Here is a 23,649-nt window from a genome sequence, read left to right as displayed (position 1 = left end):
ACACATTTGGTTGTATTCACTGGGGTAGTACTTGCATGCGACAGTGATCATTGCAGGTAGCATTCATTCCTTTTGTGGTGCTCAGTGCTTTCCGGTCTGTGATCTTGGGTTCAGTGCTCAAACATTTTTACTTGATGGGGGTCAGATCCTTTATTTGCAGGACGTACACACACCTGAATTATAGTGTGGCTAGAAATGAATGGTAGCAGCAGGGATTTTAGATGCCAGAGCTGTCAGAATTGTGCCTGATGCATGCAGAAACAGAGCAAACTTGCTGCCTCATTCTTACAACTCAGGCGCTTTATCACTTAGTCATTTCCCATATCCTTAGGTTCTTGTGTTTAACAAATAATAGTTGGCAATAGAGGTAGGTAAAAATTTACTCCTGTAAAAGTAAAAGTTTTATTTTTTTTACCTTTTTTGGGTTACAGGTACTTTAATAAGGTCAAAGATCTTAGTTCCTAATTCACTACTATATGCCTAATGCACTGCATTATGTCTGACCAAATGGTATGTACTTTTAGTTGTTAGATGAGTTTTGTAATATTTAGAAATGTTTTAAAGTATTTACTTGAGATGAAGATATGTCCAGTCTTGTACACTAGAAATTTTGTTATTTAGATGAACGCAGTGCATAATTTAGTTAGCTTTCTGTTTTTCAGAGCTAATATATTTTCATGTCTCTAATGAATTAAAGTCTGCTTAAAGTCTGCTTATGTGTGTGGGGGGGGTGGTAAGGAAGTGGAAGAATACTTGTTTGCATGTGTGGGTCCTGGAGTCAAACCCTGGCACTGCAAAAAAAGTTTGCACCAAAACTGTATATTTGGGATCAGAGTGATAGCTCAGGCTTAAGTAACATATCACATCCTTTGGCATGTGCAAGAACCTAATTTGATCTCCTGTAGTAAAGGACTTTCTGAGCACAGCCAAGTGTGATCCTAGTGACCACTGGTCCTGATCAGTACCACATGACCAAGCCGAGACAGCTTTGACATGTCTAGCCCCAATCCTTTAGTATTGTTTGGGAGCCACCCCTCAAATATTGTGGACTGTTGTGGTTAAATATTGTGGTTAAATGAAATTTGGAGGGTATCAGGGTACAGGTAAATTGACGACCATAATCTGTCCATTTATTATATTCATCTTGTCTTGATCAGATCTACATATACCTTACACACACACCCCCTACACACCCCCTACACACATGCATGCACCCCTCCTCCCGAGAAATGGAACACAGATGAGTGCTTCCAGAACCACTTGGGATTTATTTTGTGGTTGGTTTAGAATTAGTTTTTCCATTGTTATGAGTTCAGAACCCTTTTACTGTTGCCATTTTTTTTGGAGTACTCCATATGAGTTCTTGATCCACAGTTTAAGAAGTTAGGCTTCTAAGTGACCTGATACGTTAGCTAGTACTTAAGAGGCCTTTACCTTTTTATTTCCCCTTTAAAAAGAAAAGTGTTGAGTTAGAGATAGCTCAATGTATTGCAGTGCATGCAGCTTTATGTTCTGGAGTCCTGGGTTTCATTTTCAACACCCTCTGGTCCTCTAAGTGACCCCAGGCACAGAGCCAGGAGTAACCAAAGAGCAATATTAGGTGTGGCCCTAAAACAAAAAAGTGGGATTTTTTTTTTGGGGGGGGGGGTTGCACATCCCGTGGTGCTCTTTGGCTGTTTCTGACACTGCTGACATGATTCCTAACATTATTCAGGGCACCATTTCTGGTTTGGGGCATTTGACTGAGGTCAGTGAATGCAAGGCAAGTGCTTTATCACCACTACTGTCTTTCAAGCCCATACAGGTTTTACAAAGTATTTCTTTAAAAATAAGTTGGGGCTTTTAGGAAGCTAGAATGATTTCTGCATGTGATTGCAAGTCTTAGAACTCTGGTAGACCATGTATACATCAGTACTTACCATAGTGAGTGAGAGCTTCCTCAGTTCTAACTCTGATTGAGAATCAGGGGCAATTGGGACTGAGTTTGTGTTTGTTCTTCCTAAAGAAAGTAGGTTTCCAAAAAAGTTGCTGAGTATTTTTCTTGAAAAGGGGGCTGCAGGCCAAGTACGTTTGGAAGCTCAGACTTAGATAATGCCTTAGGTTTTAGTAAGAACGCAACCCTTAGTTTTCGTTATTGGTCTTGAATGGGAATAGTCCTGAGATTATGTTTTAAATACAACATGGAACCATACTGTTGTTTGTTAAGATTTTACAATATGGATTCAATTAAAAAGGTGGAAAGAGTGGTGGTGGAGACAGTCCTCGATTACTTAGGGTTTAATTGGTAGATTATTCATTCTCACTTTTTTATTTTCTCACTATTATAGTATTCATAGCTGCCTTAATTAGAATGGAAAATGCAGTGCTTGAACTTGTGTTTATTAAATATTAGTAGCCACATAGGGTTATTTTAAGAGACTTTAAGTAAACGAGAAACTTGAATGATGTTTCTTAATGTCTTTTAGAAGAGATGATAATAAATTAATCAGTATGTGATAATTGAACATTTATTAAGCAGCTATATTTAGGCTTCTCTTTTTTCTTTGGTGGGTACCTCGTACTATATTGCAAATAAAAGGAAAAACTAGGAAAATCATGAAGTTACACATATCAAGAATTTCAGACAGCCTATTTTATAGACATCATTTGCTATTTGAGCATTTTCTTGTTTAAGGACTACATTGGGGTATGGGGTGGGGTAGGTTGGGCCACAACTAGAGATACTAAGGTGATATATATATATATCACTTCTGGTGGTGCTTGGAAACTGAGATGTCGCAAATTCAATTGGTGTTTGTCACATGAAAGGCAAGGGCCCTGTCCAATTTCTTTGGCCCCTCAGAACTGCATTTTTGCCTTTCAAAACCTGCAGTGCCCTTTCTGTGGCCAGAATTATGCTTTTTCACAAAATAGCATTCATTTGTAATCCATTGTGGTATTTAAAGCTAATGTAAATTCTTTAAGGGACCAAATTTTTAGTTCACATTTTCTCCTATATTTAACACTTATATTATTATGAACTGTTTATTTAATAAGTCATATTTTGTAGTGTGTTTCTTCATGATAGAAGAACCTACTTGAAAATGTTTCAATTTGCTGGAATGAAAGTACAGCAGATAGGATGCCTGCCTTGTAGGTGGCTGACCTGGGTTCAGTTGTCAGAACAGCATCCAGCCAACGCACCTCTGGGTATGAACCCGAAACTAAAAAGAAATGTAAAGGGGCCGGGAAGGTGGCGCTAAAGGTAAGGTATCTGCCTTGCAAGCGCTAGCGCTAGCGTAGGACGGACCGCGGTTCGATCCCCCGGTGTCCCATGTGGTCCCCCAAGCCAGGGGCGATTTCTGAGCGCAAAGCCAGGAGTAATCCCTGAGCGTCAAACGGGTGTGGCCCAACAACCAAAAAAAAAAAAAAAGAAATGTAAAAATTATATTTTAGTTTTTATTCTTAAATTTATTTTCTATTTAATTTCACCTTTCCAATTCTCTCCCTTTTGTTAAAACTGAGATATATACATAATTGACTACATTGCTTACACACTTAGTTGTTCTTACTGAGGGTCACACATTTTCAGTTGTGCGTACCGTCACTGGCTTGCAGTGTGCTAGAAACCACTTTGTGTTTTGCTGTTTTATAGGATCACAAATAGCAGCGCTGTCATTTTAGAATTTGACATTGGGGCATAGGTGGGGCATCAAACTCTTGGTTGAGCTTGCCAAATAGGTGTTCTGCCCCTCTACCTTCATTGAGCTCTGTTCCCTTCCCTCCCCTCCCCTCCCCTCCCCTCCCCCCCTCCCCTCCCCTCCCCTCCCCCTCCCTACTCCCCTCCCCTCCCCTCCCCCTCCCCTCCCCCTCCCTACTTCCCTTCCTCCCTCCCTCCCCAGTGGTGGTACTTGGGCTTATTTCTAGTCCTGAGCTCAGGGATCATTCCTGACAGGGCTCCGGGTCCATGAATATGGGTTGGCTGAACGTGAAGCAAATGACCTATCTGCAGTACTATTGCTCCGGCCCCTTATTAGCTCTCATTAACTATACTTTTGAATTATCAGAAAAAAGTTCTTAGTCTTTAGTTTTATGGTTTAAACTTGTCAAAAATTCTTCAAAAGCATTAAGTCACATTCTATTCTTACGGCATAGTATATTTGTCAGTTCAGAAATCTTAAGTTTGAAAAATTGTATAATCTTAGCTTCTTTCATTTGTTCAAATTGTTATTATCACTGAGTGTCTAACAGTTGTAACAAATCCAGTTTGAAAAGTCTGTTGTGACAGATGCAGTAGTGGAAAATCAAGGATCCAAGAGATCGCTCAAAGGGTTGAATCCCAATGGTTTTGTATGCAGGAGGCCTGAGGTCAATCCCTATAACAAATGACCTCCTGAGCACTATCTGGTGTGATTTTGGTTACCCCCAGTGCAGCTGGGCTGAGTATTACCTGTGTACTCCTCACCCCAACTTCAGCCAGTGCATGGGAGCTTTCTCTACCTCAAACATTGCTTGGAAGCTTTCTCTGCCCACCTCCTCCCCTCCAAAGCAGCAGCTGTCAAATGCCAGGGAAGGAAATTCTTATTTACTAAAACACATCCGCAGGCACTAGGGGAAATTCAAGTGTAAATATCCTTCCTGATATTTGTGAGTCTATAATAAATATGACATTCTTTTCCCATCCTTTTAAAGGATTTTTCTGACTTAGAAGAAAGAAGCAATTCATTTTATATACGTAAATATATGAATATATTTCTGACATTGGGGCGTTCCAGAAGATGATAAAGAAATGATAGCAGCTCCAGAAATACCAACTGATTTTAATCTACTACCGTAAGTATATTTTGATCACTTTATACATTTTTTTTGACAAAACAAGGAATACAGGAACACAGTACACATGTCAGTTAATTTTACCTTTTGATGTAAAGGGTCTATAGCATGTTTGTTTTGAAACATTTATATCAGTGCTCAATGAGCTCCATAACAACAGTTATTTCATGTTTTTTGCACTGTGTGTTGAATGCATTTCTAAATTTAGATGATGCATAGCTTTTTCTGTGCAGTTCTATGAGAGCATAAGTAGCTTTACAATAGCAATTGTTTTGAGTGGATAGCATAATTTTTTTGATTTTTGGGTCACATCCGGTGGTGATCAGGGGTTACTCCTGGCTCTATACTCAGAAATCATTCCTGGCAGGTTCGAGGGACCATATGAGATACCGTAATCTGAACCACCGCTCGTCCTGGATTGGCTGCATGCAAGGCAAACACACTACTGCTGTGCTATCTCTCTGGCCCCTGATAGCATAATTAAAAAAAAAAACTTAAGTGTTTTCATTAATAAGGAATGCATATCATGCAATAGTATTTAAGATGAAAATGCAGATTTATTATACAATTAAATGGTAATAAAAACAAATCTTTTTTCTCCCTTCCTTCCTTCCTTCCTTCCTTCCTTCCTTCCTTCCTTCCTTCCTTCCTTCCTTCCTTCCTTCCTTCCTTCCTTCCTTCCTTCCTTCCTTCCTTCCTTCCTTCCTTCCTTCCTTCCTTCCTTCCCTCCCTCCCTCCCTCCCTCCCTCCCTCCCTCCCTCCCTCCCTCCCTCCCTCCCTCCCTCCCTCCCTCCTTCCCTCCCTCCTTCCTTCCCTCCCTCCTTCCCTCCTTCCCTCCTTCCCTCCTTCCCTCCTTCCCTCCCTCCTTCCCTCCCTCCCTCCCTCCCTCCCTCACACCCAACAGTGCTCAGGGGTTACTCCTGGCTCTGTGCACATAAATCGCTCCTGGCAGGCTCTGGGGATCATATGGGATACCGGGAACCAAACCGGGTCAGTCCCAGGTTGGCTGTGTGTAAGGCAAATGCCCTACCACTGTGCTACCCCTCTCGCCCCTAAAAACAAATCTTGAAGGCTGTGTTCTTCATAGTTTTAACGGAAACAGATTGTATTGGTCCATAAAGTGACTGCAGTATAGGTATTTTCTTAGCCTCTGTCTTTAAAAGTGATCATATTATGCCTTACTTATTCTTTGGTGTTTGTTGTAGGCACAAGACATTGAGCTAATATACATAAGGAAACACACATAACACAACTTACTATTAGAATCTTTATAAGATGTGATTTGATTTTTTTTTTTGTTTTTTTTGGGGCCACACCCGGTAACGCTCAGGGGTTACTCCTGGCTGTGTGCTCAGAAGTTGCTCCTGGCTTGGGGGACCATATGGGACACCGGGGGATCGAACCGCGGTCCGTCCAAGGCTAGTGCAGGCAAGGCAGGCACCTTACCTTTAGCGCCACCGCCCGGCCCCGTAAGATGTGATTTGAAAATAAAATCTATTTGTCTAAGATCTTTGACAGAACTGTAGAGAGAACTTGAGAGGTACAGCGAGACCATGAACTCCTCAGCATTGCTGGGTTTGGCTCTAGTTAGCCCCTCTAGCCCCACTGGCTGGAACTCCTATTAAAATAAGTCATTAGGATAACCAGTGTCTGCTTTTGATGTTACATATATTCTCATTGAAAAACAAAATGTTTTGTTTTCACTGTTGTATTCAATAGGATATCTCCAGTGTTTCCAAAGTATGATTCTGGGGATGAGGTAGCTGCTTAGGTACCTACAGGCCACTATTGGTAGTAGTTAGCCCCAGACGTAAGGGCCTGACAGAGTTGTTTACTAGGCAAAGCATGCTTGGAATCATCAGGGTCTTACTGAGGAGTGTTCTGGTTAAGGTAGGATTCTAATTAATATTAAGATTTTTTTAAATGTAACACTCTTTATTGAAACCATTCTGAATTACAATGTTCTTCATATCTTTCAAGATTTGTGAGGAAAATTCCCTTTTTTGTTTTTTATAAAATGAGGAACTCCTTGGGGCTGGAGAGATAGCACAACGGTTGGGTGTTTGCCTTGCACGCAGCAAATCTAGGATGGATGGTGGTTTGAATTCGAATCCCGGAATTCCATATGGTCCCCTGTCCCTGCTAGGAGTGATATCTGAGAGCACAGAGCCAGGAGGGCCTTGAGCGCCGCCGGGTATGACCCAAAGAGACAAAAACTAAATAAAACAAAAAAGTAACTCCTTGAAATTTTAAATACCTTTATAAATATATCACTATTCAGATAGGAAATAATTTTTATTCTCCTTTTGAATTGCACCTGTGGATGCTCAGGTGCTATTCCTATCTTTGTACTCAGGAATGATTTCTGTCTGGCTTGGAGGGCTACATATACTGAGAATTGAACTGGCATCAGCGGTGTATAAGACAATCCTACCTAGTACTGTGTCTTTGGCCCTAATTTGACTATTAGAGCATCTATAATAGTAATGATTTGAAATAAAGTCATGAGTAAGAAAGACTTATGTAGAATAGATAGCTTTTGAATAAATGAGGTGTGGGGATTTTAAAGAGAAGTAGAAGTTCATACATGTGTTAGATAACACGAAGTTTTAAACCTTTAAAATGTCAGCCTAGCATGCCACACAAACATACTAACATGTTATTTCACATAGGAGAAGTTTTTAATGTTGTTCTTTTGAGCCTAAAAATAGAGGGAAAGTATTAAATAAGACTCGTTATGACTTCTGTGGTTTGGGATGTTTAGATACTCACTCTGGTTATTCATTCAGCTTTAGTCGGGTTTTCCAGCTAGTCAATTAAACTTCTAGTGGCTTATTATTTTAGTAGATAGAATCTAAGAGTATTATTGAACTTTTGACTATTCTGTGATTATTGGAATATTAGTTATAACTCGTAGTTATTGAGAGCTTATATGCAGCAAATGATTTGAGAAGAAAAGCATATCACTTAAATACCAAGATATTTAAAATCAGTTTTAATTTATATATTTTTTTTGTTTTTTGTTTTTTTGGGTCACACCCGGCGGTGTTCAGGGGTTACTCCTGGCTGTGCTCAGAAATAGCTCCTGGCAGGCATGGGGGACCATATGGGACACCGGGATTCGAACCAACCACCTTTGGTCCTGGATCGGCTGCTTGCAAGGCAAATGACGCTGTGCTATCTCTCCGGGCCCCAGTTTTAATTTATCTTATCAGGGTCAATTGGGAAGATTATTGATAACATCAGTCAATTGATTATTGAAAAATATTGATGACAATGAGTGACATAAATTGTAATTCTACGGGGCCGGAGAGATAGCATGGAGGTAAGGCGTTTGCCTTTCATGCAGGAGGTCATCGGTTCGGCGCCCCATATGGTCCCCTGTGCCTGCCAGGAGCAATTTCTGAGCCTGGAGCCAGGAATAACCCCTGAGCACTGCCAGGTGTGACCCAAAAACCAAAAAAAAAAATTGTAATTCTACATTAATATATACATTATTTTTTTCTTTTGGGGCTACACTTGGCAATGCTAAGTTGCTATTCCTGATCAAGTTGAACAGCTATTCCCAGCAGTGTTTGGTGATCAAACCTGGGCCCCAGTATACAAATCATGGATTGGCACGCTGAACTTTCTCTCTGGTTCAATCTTTTGCACCATACCATATGATCCACTAGCCTTGCCAGGAGTTATGTTATCTTTGGACACAGACACACAAGCATATACACCCACATATACCACCATTTAAAGCATTCCCCTACCTACCAACTTTTGAATAGCTGATTATTGAAGCAAAACCAAAACAAAAAGAAATGAACAGAAATACTAGAAATCTAGTTAGAAAAGACTAGTTAAAAAAAGCCTCTCACTTTGATTTTGTATATATTAAATGTGCTGCGAATTGTGTTAATTAAACAATATTTAACCTTGAGCCACTGGTGGTACATGCTGCTGTCAACATGTTTTAAGTTTTACATGTAAAAAGCGATTAAAACTTTGTTTACAAAAATTTTTTTAATTTAATTTTATTTTTTGGGGGGGGGCCACACCCGGCGGTGCTCAGGGGTTACTCCTGGCTATCTGCTCAGAAATAGCTCCTGGCAGGCACGGGGGACCATATGGGACACCGGGATTCGAACCAACAACCTTTGGTCCTGGATCGGCTGCTTGCATGGCAAACACTGCTGTGCTATCTCTCCGGGCCCACAAAATATTTTTATATGGGCCACACAGCAGTGCTTGAGTGGGTGAGAGAGTGGGTCAGATTTGACAGTGTTTGGAACTGAATCAGGGCTGTGTATGACAGTAGAAAATTGGCACATGAAGGCCAAGGGTTCCATCTTTATCTTTTATGGGTATGGCTCAATTCTAAAATTGAGTGTAACCCAAATATCATGTCCATTTCTCTTTAGGGATACCAGGCCTATAGATTCTTTAGGATTGCCTTGGCTCAAGTGTCAGAGCTAGAGAGTAATAAGCTCATGACCATGTGCTTATTACCCTAGGCACTTTGAAATTTCTGTGCCCCGCCTCCCGGTACCATTTGAAATAACTTTTCCTTGATTATTTAAGTGAGGGTAAACATAGAGAGAGAGAGACCCATGTTCATGCACATAGGAAGCATTGCACATGTATATTTATTCAGATGAGAAAATGAAGATTGTACAGAGTACTCCCCCAAATCATAGCTATTCTTTTTAAATATCTAAATATTTGAAGAGACTCTTTTCCATTTTCATTTTATTTATTGATCAGAAGGTTGAAAAGTTGTTACTTTTCAAAGATCATACATTTCATAGTACAAAAATCAGCTTTCCTGTCTAGCTCTCTACCATTTCATTCTTTTTGGGGGGAGGTCGCTCAGGGGTTACTCCTGGCTTTGCACTCAGAAGTTGTTCCTGGCAGGCTGGGAGGGGACCATGTGGGATGTTGGGGATCGAACCGTGGTCTGTTTGGGGTTGGCCGCTTGCAAGGTAAATGCCCTACTTCTATGCTATCGCTCTGACCCCACAATTTATTTATTTTTGTTTTTGGATAATACTCAGTGGTGCTGAGGTTGTTCCTTGCCCTGTACTTAGGAATTACTCCTGGCTGGTTTGAGGCAGCCAGGGATTGAACCTGGGTAGGCACATGCACAGCACATGGCCTACCTGTTGTACTATCACTCTATCATCACCAGTTTATTTAATAAAACACTTGAGGGGGGCTGGAGAGATATAGCATGGAGGTAAGGTGTTTGCTTTGCATGCAGAAGGACGGTGGTTTGAATCCCAGCATCCCGTATTGGTCCCCCAAGCCTGCCAGGATCGATTTCTGAGCATAGAGCCAGGAGTAACCCCTGAACACTGCTGGGTGTGACCCAAAAACAAAAAATAAACAAACACTTGAGTGGGATTTGGGCCATAATTGGCTCTGTGCTTAGGGTCAGACCCAGTGGTACTCAGAGGGTCCATGTAGTCAGTGTAAGAGATGAGAGGTCAAGCCTTCTACGTGTAGTGCATGTGCTCAGCCCTTCCTCCTGACCCTCATAAAGAATTTTTAAGTTATTTATTTAAAAATGTTTTCAGAGAAATGTTTTTTGATGGGGCATGTGGGAGGTGGTGATGCCAGGGATCAAAATCAGATTCTTGTCTTGTATACACCCGTACCACTAAAATACACGACCAGCCCTTAGAAATACTTGTTTCACAGTTAGACACACCAAGATTTACAAACAATTTTTGCAGTACAAGAGGCTAGAGGATGCTTAATAGTGCTAAAGTTTGCAAATAAAGGCGACCTAGTACCTAGTGTTAAAAATGTTTCCTTTGTACTATATCATAATATTATTTTAATTGAAAATTGAAAACAGCTATTATTTCTTAATATAATTCTTAGAAATAAAATTTTGCATCATTGTTTTATTTAATGTTTTTTTCTTTCTATTAATGTTTTTTATTATTTAATGTTTTTAATAAAATGTAAACTTGTAGGTTGTTTTTTTTGTAGTTATAATCTTACATATTTAGAAATGTGCTATGATGATGTTTTGGAAAAGAATATTAATTATGTTTAAGCCTGATATATCAATATATAATTAAGACTTAGGAAATAGGGTAAACATTAAAAACTACATTTCACAGCAAGTTTTTAAATAATTGTTTACCTTTCTGTCATAGGGAGTCAGAAACACATTTTTCTTCTGACACAGATTTTGAAGACATTGAAGGAAAAAACCAAAAGCAAGGCAAAGGAAAAGTATGTACTGAATATTTAACTTTATTTTGGTTCTTAAGACAATTTGTACATCTGTAACCATACATGCATTTCGGTTTTAGCTATATATTGTATTATTGTCTTTTAAAAATGCTTTTCCCCAAGGATCTGTTAATCATTCTGGAGTTTCTTTGATTTAACTTCTAGATGAAATGACTTATGATCATTTCCACTAAAGTTGAAATTAATCATATATCATTTTTAGAAGTTTACTATTTAGACCTGCATGTTAAGCAAGTAAACTGATACTTCGTTGGCTTTATTTTTATTTGCATGAGTGGTCATATATATAGCAAAGTAGTAGATACGTTTTTCTTTTTTTTTTCTCCTTCCCTCCCCTCCTCTTCTCTTCATTTCATACTCGGTGATGTTTGGGGGTTATTCTTGGCTCTGTACTCAGTAATTATTCCTGGTGGTGCTTAGGGAACATTATGTGATGACAGGCATCAAACACGGACGAGCCATACTATCTTTCCAGGCCTAAGGTTTCTTTTCTAATGCATACCAGTGTAAGCTTAATGGGTTACAATTGGAAAAATCTTTATATGTTAGGGATAAAAACTAATGAGATGAGGTTCTAATGAGAGGAGATTCTGAGTAAATATGCTACAGATTTATAGATCATGAGTGGGTAGCCTATGTAGCATGGGTAATGTAGTGACTGCTCAAATTATTTTTACTGATTTGGAATGTACATTCAGCCCTGCATATTTGTAAATACCTTGTACAATGGTGATTTTTGTTTAGAACTTGTCTCTGGGGCCTAGATAGCTCAACAGATTGGAACACAGGATTTGCATGCAGTAGGCTAGGAATTTATCTGTACTACATGGTCCCTTTAGCTCTATGTAACCCCATACCAAAAGGAAATAATTTTTCTTTCTGGAAAAAAAAATTGTTTTTGTTTCCTCATGTCGCATTTACTTTTAGGGAATATAAGTAGGAACAGGAACATGGATTCCAGGGTTAGAAAGCATACATTGTGGGCCGGAGAGATAGCACAGCAGTATGGAGTTTGCCTTGCAAGCAGCTGATCCAGGATGGACGGTGGTTCAAATCCCGCCATCCCATATGGTCCGACGTGCCTACCTGGATAGATTTCAGAGTGCAAAGCCAGGAGTAACCCCTGAGCGCTGCCGGGTGTGACACAAAAACAAAAACAAAAACAAAGCAAAACAAAAAAAGAAAGCATACATTGCTTTTGGGCACCCTGGGTTCAATCCCCAGCATTATATGATCCCTAAAATAGTTGGGCCTGTGTCCCCCAAGTCCTACCCCACACACAAAATATATAAGTATACAGAGAAATAAAACTGTTTTTACATAATCCTATCAATTGGATACAATATATTTTTAGCAATTTGATCATGACTTTTATACATATAACTGTATAAACACGCACCTAGAATTTTATTTAAAAAGTTGTGCATCTGGTTTCATGTGCTTTTAAAATTCAATAGTATGTTATTAGCAGCTTTCCTATCAGCATTTTTTTCTATCTGTAATTTTCACTTGTCATAGTAACATATATTATGTATAGAATATAATTCATTTAACTAGTACTTGTATACTTTTTTAAGGTGCACACGATTCATGTACTTTAAGTGTTATTTCCTTAAAATTTGAAGTTGAGAGAGAAAAATATTAATAACTTGTGGGCCAGAGAGAGTATAAAGTTAAGCCTCTTGTCTAGCTGCAGCCATGACACTTGTTTAAATCCTAACACCATGTATGGTCCCCCAGCACTGCTGAACACAGACCTGGAGTTTTCCTGAACACAGAGGTTTTTTTTTTATCTCTTCTCAAAATATGTTAACTAGTGACTATTATATACTAAGTTTGTTACAGACTTGGATGTCTTCTTACTTACTACAGATGATTATATAATTTTATTACTGAGTTTTCACTAGTGTTTACTTAAACAAATAAGCAGAGAAGAGGAAAGGTGAAAACAGAAAAACCAAAGACAATCATAATTTAATGTGTACTATAGTATACTATATAATTACTCATAACAAAGATATTTTTAATTCAACAATCTAACAAAACTGAAACTACTTTTGACTTTTATGTAATTTACAAATTGGGCCTAGACCATTTGTAGCATCTGAACAGAGGATACCTCAAAGTTTGTTTTTATTTAAAGTTTCATTAACTATATTAGACACTGCTATAATGCTATGAGTAGATTAGTAGGAGTCAAATTTTATATAATCTTCAGGGAGACCACATCTGACAACGTTCAAGAATGCCAGGGATTGAACGTGGTTCTACCATGTACAAGGCAAAAGCCTTTCCTGCTATACTCTTCTTCTTGTATATTTAGTATAATCTTGATAACAACTGTATTTTAACATTAAAGTATGTTCCATTCAATGTGCTAATATTTTTGGGGGGCACATCTGATCTGTGATGAAGGTAATCCTGGCTCTTGGTTCATTGGTCTCTCCTGGTAGTGCTGGGGATCATATAGGGCAAGTGCCTTACTTGCTATACTATGACTCCGGCCCCTGTATTAATATTATTATTGGCCCAACTCCATGTTTCATGCTTGAGTGTGTACGTGGGGGTCATGTGGTGTGAAGGATACCCATGTGCTATCTTCCCAGCCCATGTACTTATGGTGTCAAATAAATGATCTAATCCGTAATACAACAATCCTATGGATTAGAAAATTTATAGACAGGAAACAGGTTGTGAGCTCAGTGTCCAAAAAATTTGAGGCCCCCATCTGTTGAAAGATGATGAATTTAATTCCCTGTTGGATACTATCATAAAGACTTTAGTAGAATTCTTCTAGATTGCATTTATGTTACCATGTTTATATCTTGTATTTCTCTGAATTATTACTTCTTTTACATTGTTGTTTTTAGCATGGCATATCATATTGAGCCATTTTAATTATACTAGGTTTTAGTGCCAGCAAGGACTTATTGAGGCTTATGATATAAATTGCAAATGAATATTTTTAGTGTATTCTTTATACTTGATTTTTTTTATACCCTTACCCCTGAAATTCCCTTTTCTGGGGTCTAGAGACTTTTAATAAGATCCAGTAATTATTTACTTAGCTTTTGAAATATTGAGTCTCATTATCAGAAAATATAAATTTAAAGGTATTATCGTTCATCATTTATTTGGAATAGGTTAATTTGTTAAAAGTATGTGGTTTTGGATTCTTGGAGGATGAAAGACCTATTATAGAACAAAGTTTAAAAATATTGGGGCTATCAGTGGGATTATATTTTTAGAATGATCTCTAAAGTATTACCTGCTTTTGTACTGCCAACCTAGGAATAGATTTTACATTTTAATGTATCGTAGAAAAAAAGAGATACTAGACATGGTTTATAAGGGAGACCATAGAAATGATGTAATCTAATGAAATAATATGATCTATGCTGATCTTTTATGTGTTCTGCTTGTTTGTTTGTTTTTGTCCACACCAAGAAGCACTTGGGTTACTCCTGGCTGTGTGCTCAGAAATTACTCATGGCAGTTTTGGGGGATTGTGTGGGGTGCGGCAGATCAAACTGTGCTAGCTGTGTTGTTACTTTGGTCCTATGCTAATATTTTAGAAATTGTCACTCTGGGTTAGAGAATAACTTTTTCGCTAACAAGGTATAAAACTGATAAATTTTATAATTGAGGCATACAAGCAACTTTCCACTGTTTTATGAGGTGATCTTCCCTCACCCCCAATATCCACAGTGTTTCTATAAAGGCTTTCATGCTCACTGTGTCATTTTTTTGATAAGTATTCAAGGAGAACCCAGAAATATAGTGAGGTTGGTACTGTTTGGAATTTATCAATGTACTGCAGTAACATGTAAAAAAAGTAGAAACTAATTTAAAATTTTGAACTAAGTATGAGATACTTAATTGATAAATTGTTATTCCTACTGCCCACTATAACCTATAGCATAAGATATAGATACAGCTGTGAAGCTGGTAGAAGAGTATTACCCTTTACAAATTAGAAAATTTCTCTGAAACATGGTCAGGTTCAGAAAATTGCCAAGACAAAATCTAAGAGTAAGAAATTTGGATCCATTAATTCTGTCAGTCTTTAAAGGCGATGTGAGGTATATGACATCATAAACAAAAAGAAAACAATAATAAACAGAGAGAGGCTACTTAAACCATATTATTTTATGTGTACAAAAGTCCTTTTTACTTTTTTCACTGCTGGAGCTTAGAAGCTACATCACTAGCCCATTTGCCAATCTGTTCTAGGTCAGGTTTATTCATGTTATAATAAAGTTCTCTGTCAACGCTTTTGCCACAGCTATATTGAACTCCCAGTGCTAAGCTAACCTATGCTGTTTTTTTATTTTAAAATCCAGACTTGTAAAAAAGGCAAAAAAGGACCAGGAGAAAAGGGCAAAGGTGGAAATGGAGGAGGAAAACCTCCTGGTCCAAACCGAATGAACGGCCATCACCAACAGAATGGAGTGGAAAACATGATGTTGTTTGAAGTTGTTAAAATGGGCAAGAGTGCTATGCAGGTAATGTTGATCATTGTGTTCCAGATGATTTGCTCATTTAAAATATTGTTTTAGAAATAGTTCCTGATTTTTCTAATTGTGTCTTAAAACATTTCTAATACTTCCTTTTAGGAGAATGCAGTAAATTTGTCAGAAAACTTTGGATTTGGCTCTTTAGACATAGAACTTTTTAGCTGCATTTTTAAAGGATACATAATAAAAATTGGCTTTAAAAAGATGCTCCTGAAAATACTGACCTTAAGATTTCAGTTTTCACTGGAATTTGTAGTTTCCGTTAAAATACAAAGTCGTTGCCCACATAGAATTCTTGGTTGAGTGACTTAATGTAATCATTTATCCACTTCACTGAATGGAGCTTGACTTTATTTTTTTAGTTACTGTTGTCTGTCACAATTTTTCTTTGTTTTTGGCCCCACCCTGCAGTGCTCAGGGGTTTCTCTTGATTCTGCACTTAGGATTCACTCCTGGTGGCACTCAGGGGACCATAGGGGATGCTGGGGATCCTACCCTCTGTATTAACGTTCTTGTCCCTATTAGTTTTTCTTAACTTGTCCTGTTTCTTAATAAAATGTGGAGTCATATCCATGTCAAATCATCTTAATTTTGTTTTTTCATAGTTTTGTGATTATCGGAATGTTCCATCTTTACAATGTAGGGTTTTTAAAAATTGAGAAAAATACTCTTGCTCAGTAATGATTTTTGAAAAGCTATAAGAAACACATCCTCTTTTTACTCTACAGAACTAATGCGGTTTTGTTTTCTGTTGATTTTTTTTTAAAGAGGGGGAGAGAGGGGCTGGAGCGATAGCACAACAGTAGGGCGTTTGCAGTGCACATGAACTCAGGTTTGCTTCCTGGCATCCCATATGGTCTCCCGAGCCTGCCAGGAGCAATTTCTTAGTGTAGACCCAGGAGTAACCCCTGAGGACCAACGGGTGTGACCCTAAAACAAAACAAAAACAAGAAATTAAGAGGGAGAAAGGGGTTCAGGGGCTATTTCTGGCTTTGTGCTTAGGAGTCACTCTCTGTCAGTACTTGGGGAACCATGTGGTGCGGGGATTAAACTCTGGCCTTCACATGCAGAGCATACACTCCAGTCCTTTAATTAATATAAGATATACTTGGTAGTTTAGGGGAGAATTAGCTGTTTAAACTTTTTGTCATTAATAAATAACCAAAAACCTAATCTAACCCAACCCAACCCAACCCAACCCAACCCAACCCAACCCAACCCAACCCAACCCAACCCAACCTAACCCAACCTAACCTAACCTGACCTAACCTAACCTAGACTGCCTGCCTGCCTGCCTGCCTATCTATCTATCTATCTATCTATCTATCTATCTATCTATCTATCTATCTATCTATCTATCCATCCATCCATCCATCTACCTACTACCTACCTATCTACCTAATCATCCATCCATCCATCCATCCATCCATCCATCCATCCATCCATCCATCCATCCATCCATCCATCCATCCATCCATCCATCCATTCTTCCATCTCTATTGTTTTTGGGCCATACCAGCAGCACTCAGGGATTACCTCTGACTCTGCACTCAGAAGCCTCTTCTGGCAGGCTCAGGGGAACATATGGGACGCTGGGGATCGAACCCAGGTCCTTTCTGGGTCAACAGTGTGCAAGGCAAATGTCGTACCATTGTCCTATTATTCTAGCCCCAACTTATCTTTTTTATAACTAAATATTTACCTGGATGTGTTTTTGTAAATAAATTAATGTACTTACTGGCATTAATGACTTTTTAGATATAAAATGTAAAAATGTTAGCAGTTCTAGCTAACATTAGTTGTACAAAGCAGTGTTTTTTTTTCCTTTTGGGCCACACCTGGTGATGCTCAGGGGCTACTCCTGGCTATGTACTCAGAAATCATTCCTGGCTTGGGGGACCATATGGGACACCAGGGGATTGAACTGCAGTCCTTCCTAGGTTAGCATGTGCAAGGCAAATGCCCTCCTGTTTGCAGCACGGCTCCGGGCTCCAAAGCAGTGTTTTTTTATATTATATATTTTGGGTCATAACAAATGGAGTTTGGAGGATCTGGAGGTGCTAGAGATCAAACCTCCAACATCTAAAACTTGTATCTTTATCTTTTGAACTATCTCCCTAATGCAATGCATTTTCTTAAATTTGAATCTATTTCATTTACCTACATTTACCTACTTTTATACAGTTATTATTAGTGTGTAGATCCAGTTCTTAATTCAATATATGTTTTTGTATGCATTTGACATTTTAAACATGTCTTATATATTAGCACACCATGGATTATTTATTTAGTCTTACTTAATAATTATCCCCTTCTTGCAATTCCCTTTTTGTGTTAATTTTTTCAAAGGGATAAGAGATCTCATTTACATTACATACTATTTTATTGCTTTCCTTTTTATATTATGCTTCTTTTCTATAGCATGTTTTAGGTACTTAGTAAACTTGTTAACATCAGGTATCCCAACTAACATCCACTGATAATTATGTTGTTCTTTTTTTTTTTTTTTGGTTTTTGGGTCACACCCGGCAGTGCTCAGGCGTTACTCCTGGCTCTGCGCTCAGAAATCGCTCCTGGCAGGCGTGGGGGGCGATATGGGATGTGGGGATTTGAACCACTGTCCTTCTGCATGGAAGGCAAATGCCTTACCTTCATGCTATCTCTCCGGCTCCATGTTGTTCTATTTTTGTCTAGTTCAGAGGATTTTTCTTTTTTACCTTATCAAAAAAATTGGGGCCTACACATAGTAGCCACTCTTGGTGCAGTTTTTCCAGCAGTGCTATGGGGCCATTCTATGCCAGGGATTCAACATGAGTTTCCTGTATGCAAAAACGTGCTCTGGTCCTTTAAATTATTTCCTTGACACATCTGAATTTTGTTAAAAATGTGAAGTCTGGGGCCAGTTAAGAGTACATCCGATAGGGTGCTTGTCTAGCATGTGGTCACCCCAGATTCAGTCCCCAGCACCCCACATCATCCTCCAAGTATTGCCAGAAGTGATCCCTGAGTGCAGTGCTCAGAGTAAGTCCTGAACACTGCAGTGTGTGCGTCCCTCCAAAAACTATGAAAACAAAAGAAAACAAAAAGGCTTAGTTACATATTCACTTCCTTTTGTCAGTGGTATTTTAAGTGGTAGTTAGTATTTGAGGAATGAACATTCTTGTTATTTTTGTCATATTTATGTCTTAGATTTCCCCTGTATGCTGTTATGGTTTCTAAATGTCTCCTCACACCCCCATTTAAAGTTGAATGTCCATAGTAGCTCTCCAAGAAACGTCTGTAAATTCAGCTTAGTTTCTCTATATTCCAACTTGTGGTAACTTTCCAAGGATGAATATGAAATATAAGCAAGAAACAGTTTACAATCTTCCAAAAGTTTGTCCATCTCTAGAACTTTCACCCCAGATTTCTTTATAAAATACTTCATATCAACTGGCTATAGTATAAATCCATCCCCTGGACTTTTTGTTCCTTTGTTTCCTTCCACGTTACACAGGATTAACCAAATCACACATCATTTTTCCTCTCCCCTCCCTCCCCTCCCCTCCCCTCCCCTCCCCTCCCCTCCCCTCCCCTCCCCTCCCCTCCTCTTCCCCTCTCTCCCCTCTCTCCTCCTCTCTCTTCCCCTCCCCTCCCCTCCCCTCCTCTCCCCTTCTCTCCCTTCCTCTCTCCTCCTCTCTCTTCCCCTCCCCTCCCCTCCTCTCCCCTTCTCTCCCCTCCTCTCTCCTCCTCTCTCTTCCCCTCCCCTCCCCTCCCCTCCTTCCCCTCCTCTCCCCTCCTCTCCCCTCCTCTCCCCTCCTCTCCCCTCCTCTCCCCTCCTCTCCCCTCTCTCCTCCTCTCCCCTCCCCTGTTCTCCCCTCCCCTGTCCTCTTCTCCCCTTCCCTCTCCTCCCCTCCTCTCCCCTGCCCTCCTCTCCCCTTCCCCTCCTCTCCCCTTCCCTCCTCTCCTCTTCCCTCCTCTCCCTTCCTCTCCCCTCCCCTCCTCTCCCCTCCCCTCCTCTCCCCTCCTCTCCCTTTCTCTCCCCTCCCTTCCTCTCCTCTCCCCTCCCCCCTCCTCTCCCCTCCCCTTCTTTCCCCTCCTCTCCCCTCCTCTCTTCTCCCCTCCCCTCCTCTCCCCCCTTCCTCTTCTTTTCCTTTTTCCTTTTTTGTGGGGGTCTTTTTTGGCAGGGAGGAAGGTGTGTGCTTCTAATAATATTCAGGGTGCTTTGGGATCACTCTGGCCATAGTCAACCAACCAACCAACCTGATATTTGAACCTGGCAGTATGATGCTATTCTAGTCAAGTGCCAGGGTTCACGAGGACTACATTCAGTGGTACTCTGGAGCCATGTGGTTTCTGGGAATGGAGCAAATGCATGCTTGCCATCCTATTCTTTGAACTGTGCCCTGGTCATGGTATTTAATTTTTATAAACAAGCCAGTCCCCTGTCTAATGGTGCTTAAGTATTTTGTGGCCACTCCTGGTGATACTTGTCCAGCTGGGCTGCTATTTCACTGCTAAGACGCATGGATGTGGTGCTACTTGGACCCTGTGGTGCTGTGGAGCACATGGGCTACCCTGGCTGTACTTAGGGGCTTCGACGCAACACGGGAACCATGTGACAGTGGGGTGTAGAAGGCAATCAGATTCTGTTTGCAGTGTTGTAATTACTTTACTTTCTTTCTTACCTCCTGGAATTTTCTTATTTGATTTTGGGTCCACACTTGAAGTTGTTCATGTCTTTCTCTGTAACTACATGCAGTCTGCTTGTTAGTCACACTACTGTTGCTGGAGATAGACCTGCTCCTCCTACAGGCAATGGTTGAACTCTCCAGCTTAGAATTGATTTCTTTGAGGGGGTTGCACAATGGTTATCCTCTGGGACCATATGGGGTACAGAGGATGGAACCTGGGTTGGCCACTTTGAAGGCAAGTGTCCTACCCACTGTACTATGATTTTAGCCCTTTAATTTACCTCTTAAAGTTTTATTTGTGTTCCATTACACCATTAATGTTACATATTTATTGTATATTTTAGTAGTAATCATATTAGAATATAAATGTAACGTTTTTATTATATTTAAAAAGCTATTTAAATAATATGTATACTTTATAGAATTGGATTCTGTAGTTGATTTTTAGTTTCTTTTAAATCTCAAATAGAAGATTAATCATCATTATGTATTGTCAGGTGATTATTTTACAGAATTTGCTTGTAAAGTTGACATTTTTATAGTGTATTAGGATATATGTTAGCTTAAAATAATGTGATATTAATGTTGAGCTTAGTAACTTAATTTTAGAGCATGAGATAAATCTAATTTTTCCCCCTTCTACTGTAGTCGGTGGTAGATGATTGGATAGAGTCATACAAGCATGACCGAGATATAGCACTTCTTGACCTCATCAACTTTTTTATTCAGTGTTCAGGCTGTAAAGGTAAGATAATTTTGTCCCACTGAAAGATATGTTAGTACTTGACATCAAAAACTGTCCCATGCTAGATTGTTTTGTAACAAATAGTGTGTAAGGAAAAAAGATACGAACAAAGTAAGAAACACAAAGTTGAGACAGTTATATTTGTATGTGAAAGTTAAGTGAAAACTGGAAGTTTATAATTGTTATGCTACTTTTATTAGATATATTTCCCACTTACAGCATCTGGTTTTAGGAACAAGGAAATAGACTAAGAAGGGAAAAGGAAGATAATGAAGGTACAAGTGACAGGGAATTGTAAAGTTTAGGGAATTATAAAGTGCCATGCATAACAATAAGTAGGTAAATAAGTACGTAAAGTAAGTTAAGGGAGGTAATCGGTAAAATTTTCAGTTCTGGAGTGATAGCATAGAGGTTGGGCATTTGCCTTGCATGCAGCCGATCCAGGAAGGACCTTGGTTTTATCCCTGGTGTCCCATGTGGTCCCCAAGCCAGGAGCGATCTTTTAGTGCATAGCCAGGAGTAACCCCTGAGTGACACTGGGTGTGGCCCAAAAACAAAAACAAAATATTTCCAGTTCTTCTACAAAGTAAAAAAATAAACGAGGTTGGGAGTAAGGTTTTGCTGAAAATGTTTTTTACTTTTTTGAAAAGAATTTTGAAGTAGGAGGGGGGAAGTGTAGAATATAGAAATGTTTCTGAGACAAAATATTTAGTGCAGACATTTGAACATGGAACCAAGTTATGTAAGATTTGGGGAGTCATGTATCCAGATCTAGATTAATAGATAATTCTGTCAAGATCATGGGTAAATTCTGATCTGTCATTTGTGTCTCCCTGATACTTGACCCATTCTTGAAATTCTAGAAGATTCTCAGGTCAATAAATCATGGAGTTATCTAATAAAATTCTACCTTTGATGAAATGACACGAAAAATAAAATCCAAAAGCAAATCCCCAAAAATAAAGCACAGGGACATAGAGGTTAGGAAGGAAGTACACTTAAGAGTTAATCAATTTGTGTATATCCTAGGAAATTATTGGTTTTAAGAAATCTGATAATCTCAAGAAGAAAATCTACTTATGTCTATTTCTTTAATTCTGTAGCAAACCTTTATAATATTGTCATTAGAATAGGTAAACAATATAGGATAAAATGGATACATTTTGAGATTGATCATAACACTCAGTGCAGTATGTAGATGTGCTATACAGACACATTAACTTGATCTTCATAATATCATTGTCAATTTTGAGAAATTGTTTTAATTTTAAACTATAGAGTTGTCATCTTTAGCAGAATTACAAAATTGAACAAACTCTGTTCAGAGGGAGTATTGTAGTGATAGCAGAGATTTTTTTTAAATAGGAGAAACTCCCAAGAAGTATTGAGGGGACCCAGGAGCCACTCCTGGTGAAACCTAGCTAGTCTGTACTGGCCTGGGAGCTATCTCCTTGTGCTCCATTCCCCCTCTACCCCTCTTTCTTTTTGTTGTGTTGATGATTTTGCTCAGAGCCTAACACATGCACATCATGGCCTCAGGTTAACTTTTTTTGGAGGGGCAGTGCTTAGCGGTTACTCCTGGGTTACTCCTGGCTCTACGCTCAGAAATCACTCCTGGCAGGGTTGGGTAACCATATGGGATGTAGGATTCGAACCACTGTCCTTCTGCATGCAAGGCAAATGCCCTACTTTCATGCTACCTCTCCCGCCCAAATTTTAAAAAAGATACATTATTTCATGTATATTTTATTTTATCTACCATATTTTCCAGCGTATAAGACGACTTTTGAAACAAAAAAAAAGTCAACCGAAAATCAGGGGTCGTCTTATATGCTGAGTATATCCCGAAAAATGTTTCAATATGCCGCTAAACGAAAATTGTCTGAATATTGCCACAAAACAGATTTTTCAACTCGATCCTGCACCAGTCACTGCATGGCTGCTCGGACCGCCTCTCTAACTCAGCCAATCCAAGCAGGCTTTTTATGCATGCAAATTAGACAATGTTCTGGACCCGAATCTACACTGTCAAAAGCCTGCTCAGATTGGCCAGAGTCAGAGAGGGAGTCTATTACAGTATAACCTTTGAACCTCTGCTTGTGATTGGCTCACTGTGGTAGATACAGTTGCAGCACAGGAACGTTCTGTCTGATACAGCGAATATAGGCCTAAACCTATGTTTTAACTGCAAAATTAGGGGGTCGTCTTATATGCCGGCAAATACGGTATTATCCAGCTCATTTTCTGGAGCTTGTCTTTTTTTTCTATTGGGGGGGGTGTTGTTGTCATACCCAGTAGTGTACAGGGGTTACTCCTGGCTCTACACTCTGGAATCACTCCAGATGGATGCTCGGATTCGAACCACTGTCCAGCCTGGATTGGCTGCTTGCAAGGCAAACGCCCTACTGCTTGCTGTCCTATCTCTGTTGCCCCTAACTCATACTTTTATTTGAAAAGAAAGTAAGCTATAAGAAAAGGATATTTAAAAATTTATTATACATAAATCCTTATTTCATCTAAATTGCACCAAGGGTTACATTACTTATTCTCTAGTAATGCCAAGCTCATAATATGAGTTTAAAATGGAAGAAGTTTTTCTAGAGCATGCTTCTTTATCCAAGGAAATTGTATTCTTCTTAATATAGTA

At 39.2% G+C, this 23,649-nt stretch overlaps 1 protein-coding gene across 3 annotated transcripts in view; it reads left to right on the top strand.

The window, feature by feature from the left end:
• Nucleotides 1-23,649, top strand: part of STAG2 (stromal antigen 2) — a 164,043-nt gene that overhangs the window by 64,209 nt on the left and 76,185 nt on the right. For all 3 annotated transcript variants that reach the window (XM_049767074.1, XM_049767075.1, XM_049767073.1), the window contains exons 2-5: nucleotides 4,672-4,812; nucleotides 10,968-11,046; nucleotides 15,411-15,572; nucleotides 20,906-21,002. In XM_049767074.1, coding sequence (XP_049623031.1) covers nucleotides 4,769-4,812; nucleotides 10,968-11,046; nucleotides 15,411-15,572; nucleotides 20,906-21,002 — 382 coding nt within the window. In that variant the 5' untranslated portion in view covers nucleotides 4,672-4,768. The remainder of the gene's footprint in view (nucleotides 1-4,671; nucleotides 4,813-10,967; nucleotides 11,047-15,410; nucleotides 15,573-20,905; nucleotides 21,003-23,649) is intronic.

Source organism: Suncus etruscus, chromosome X, assembly GCF_024139225.1.
Source record: "Suncus etruscus isolate mSunEtr1 chromosome X, mSunEtr1.pri.cur, whole genome shotgun sequence".
NCBI classification, from domain to species: domain Eukaryota; kingdom Metazoa; phylum Chordata; class Mammalia; order Eulipotyphla; family Soricidae; genus Suncus; species Suncus etruscus.
The sequence above is the reverse complement of the archived record's forward strand: the minus strand, read 5'-3'. Positions and strand labels throughout refer to the sequence as shown.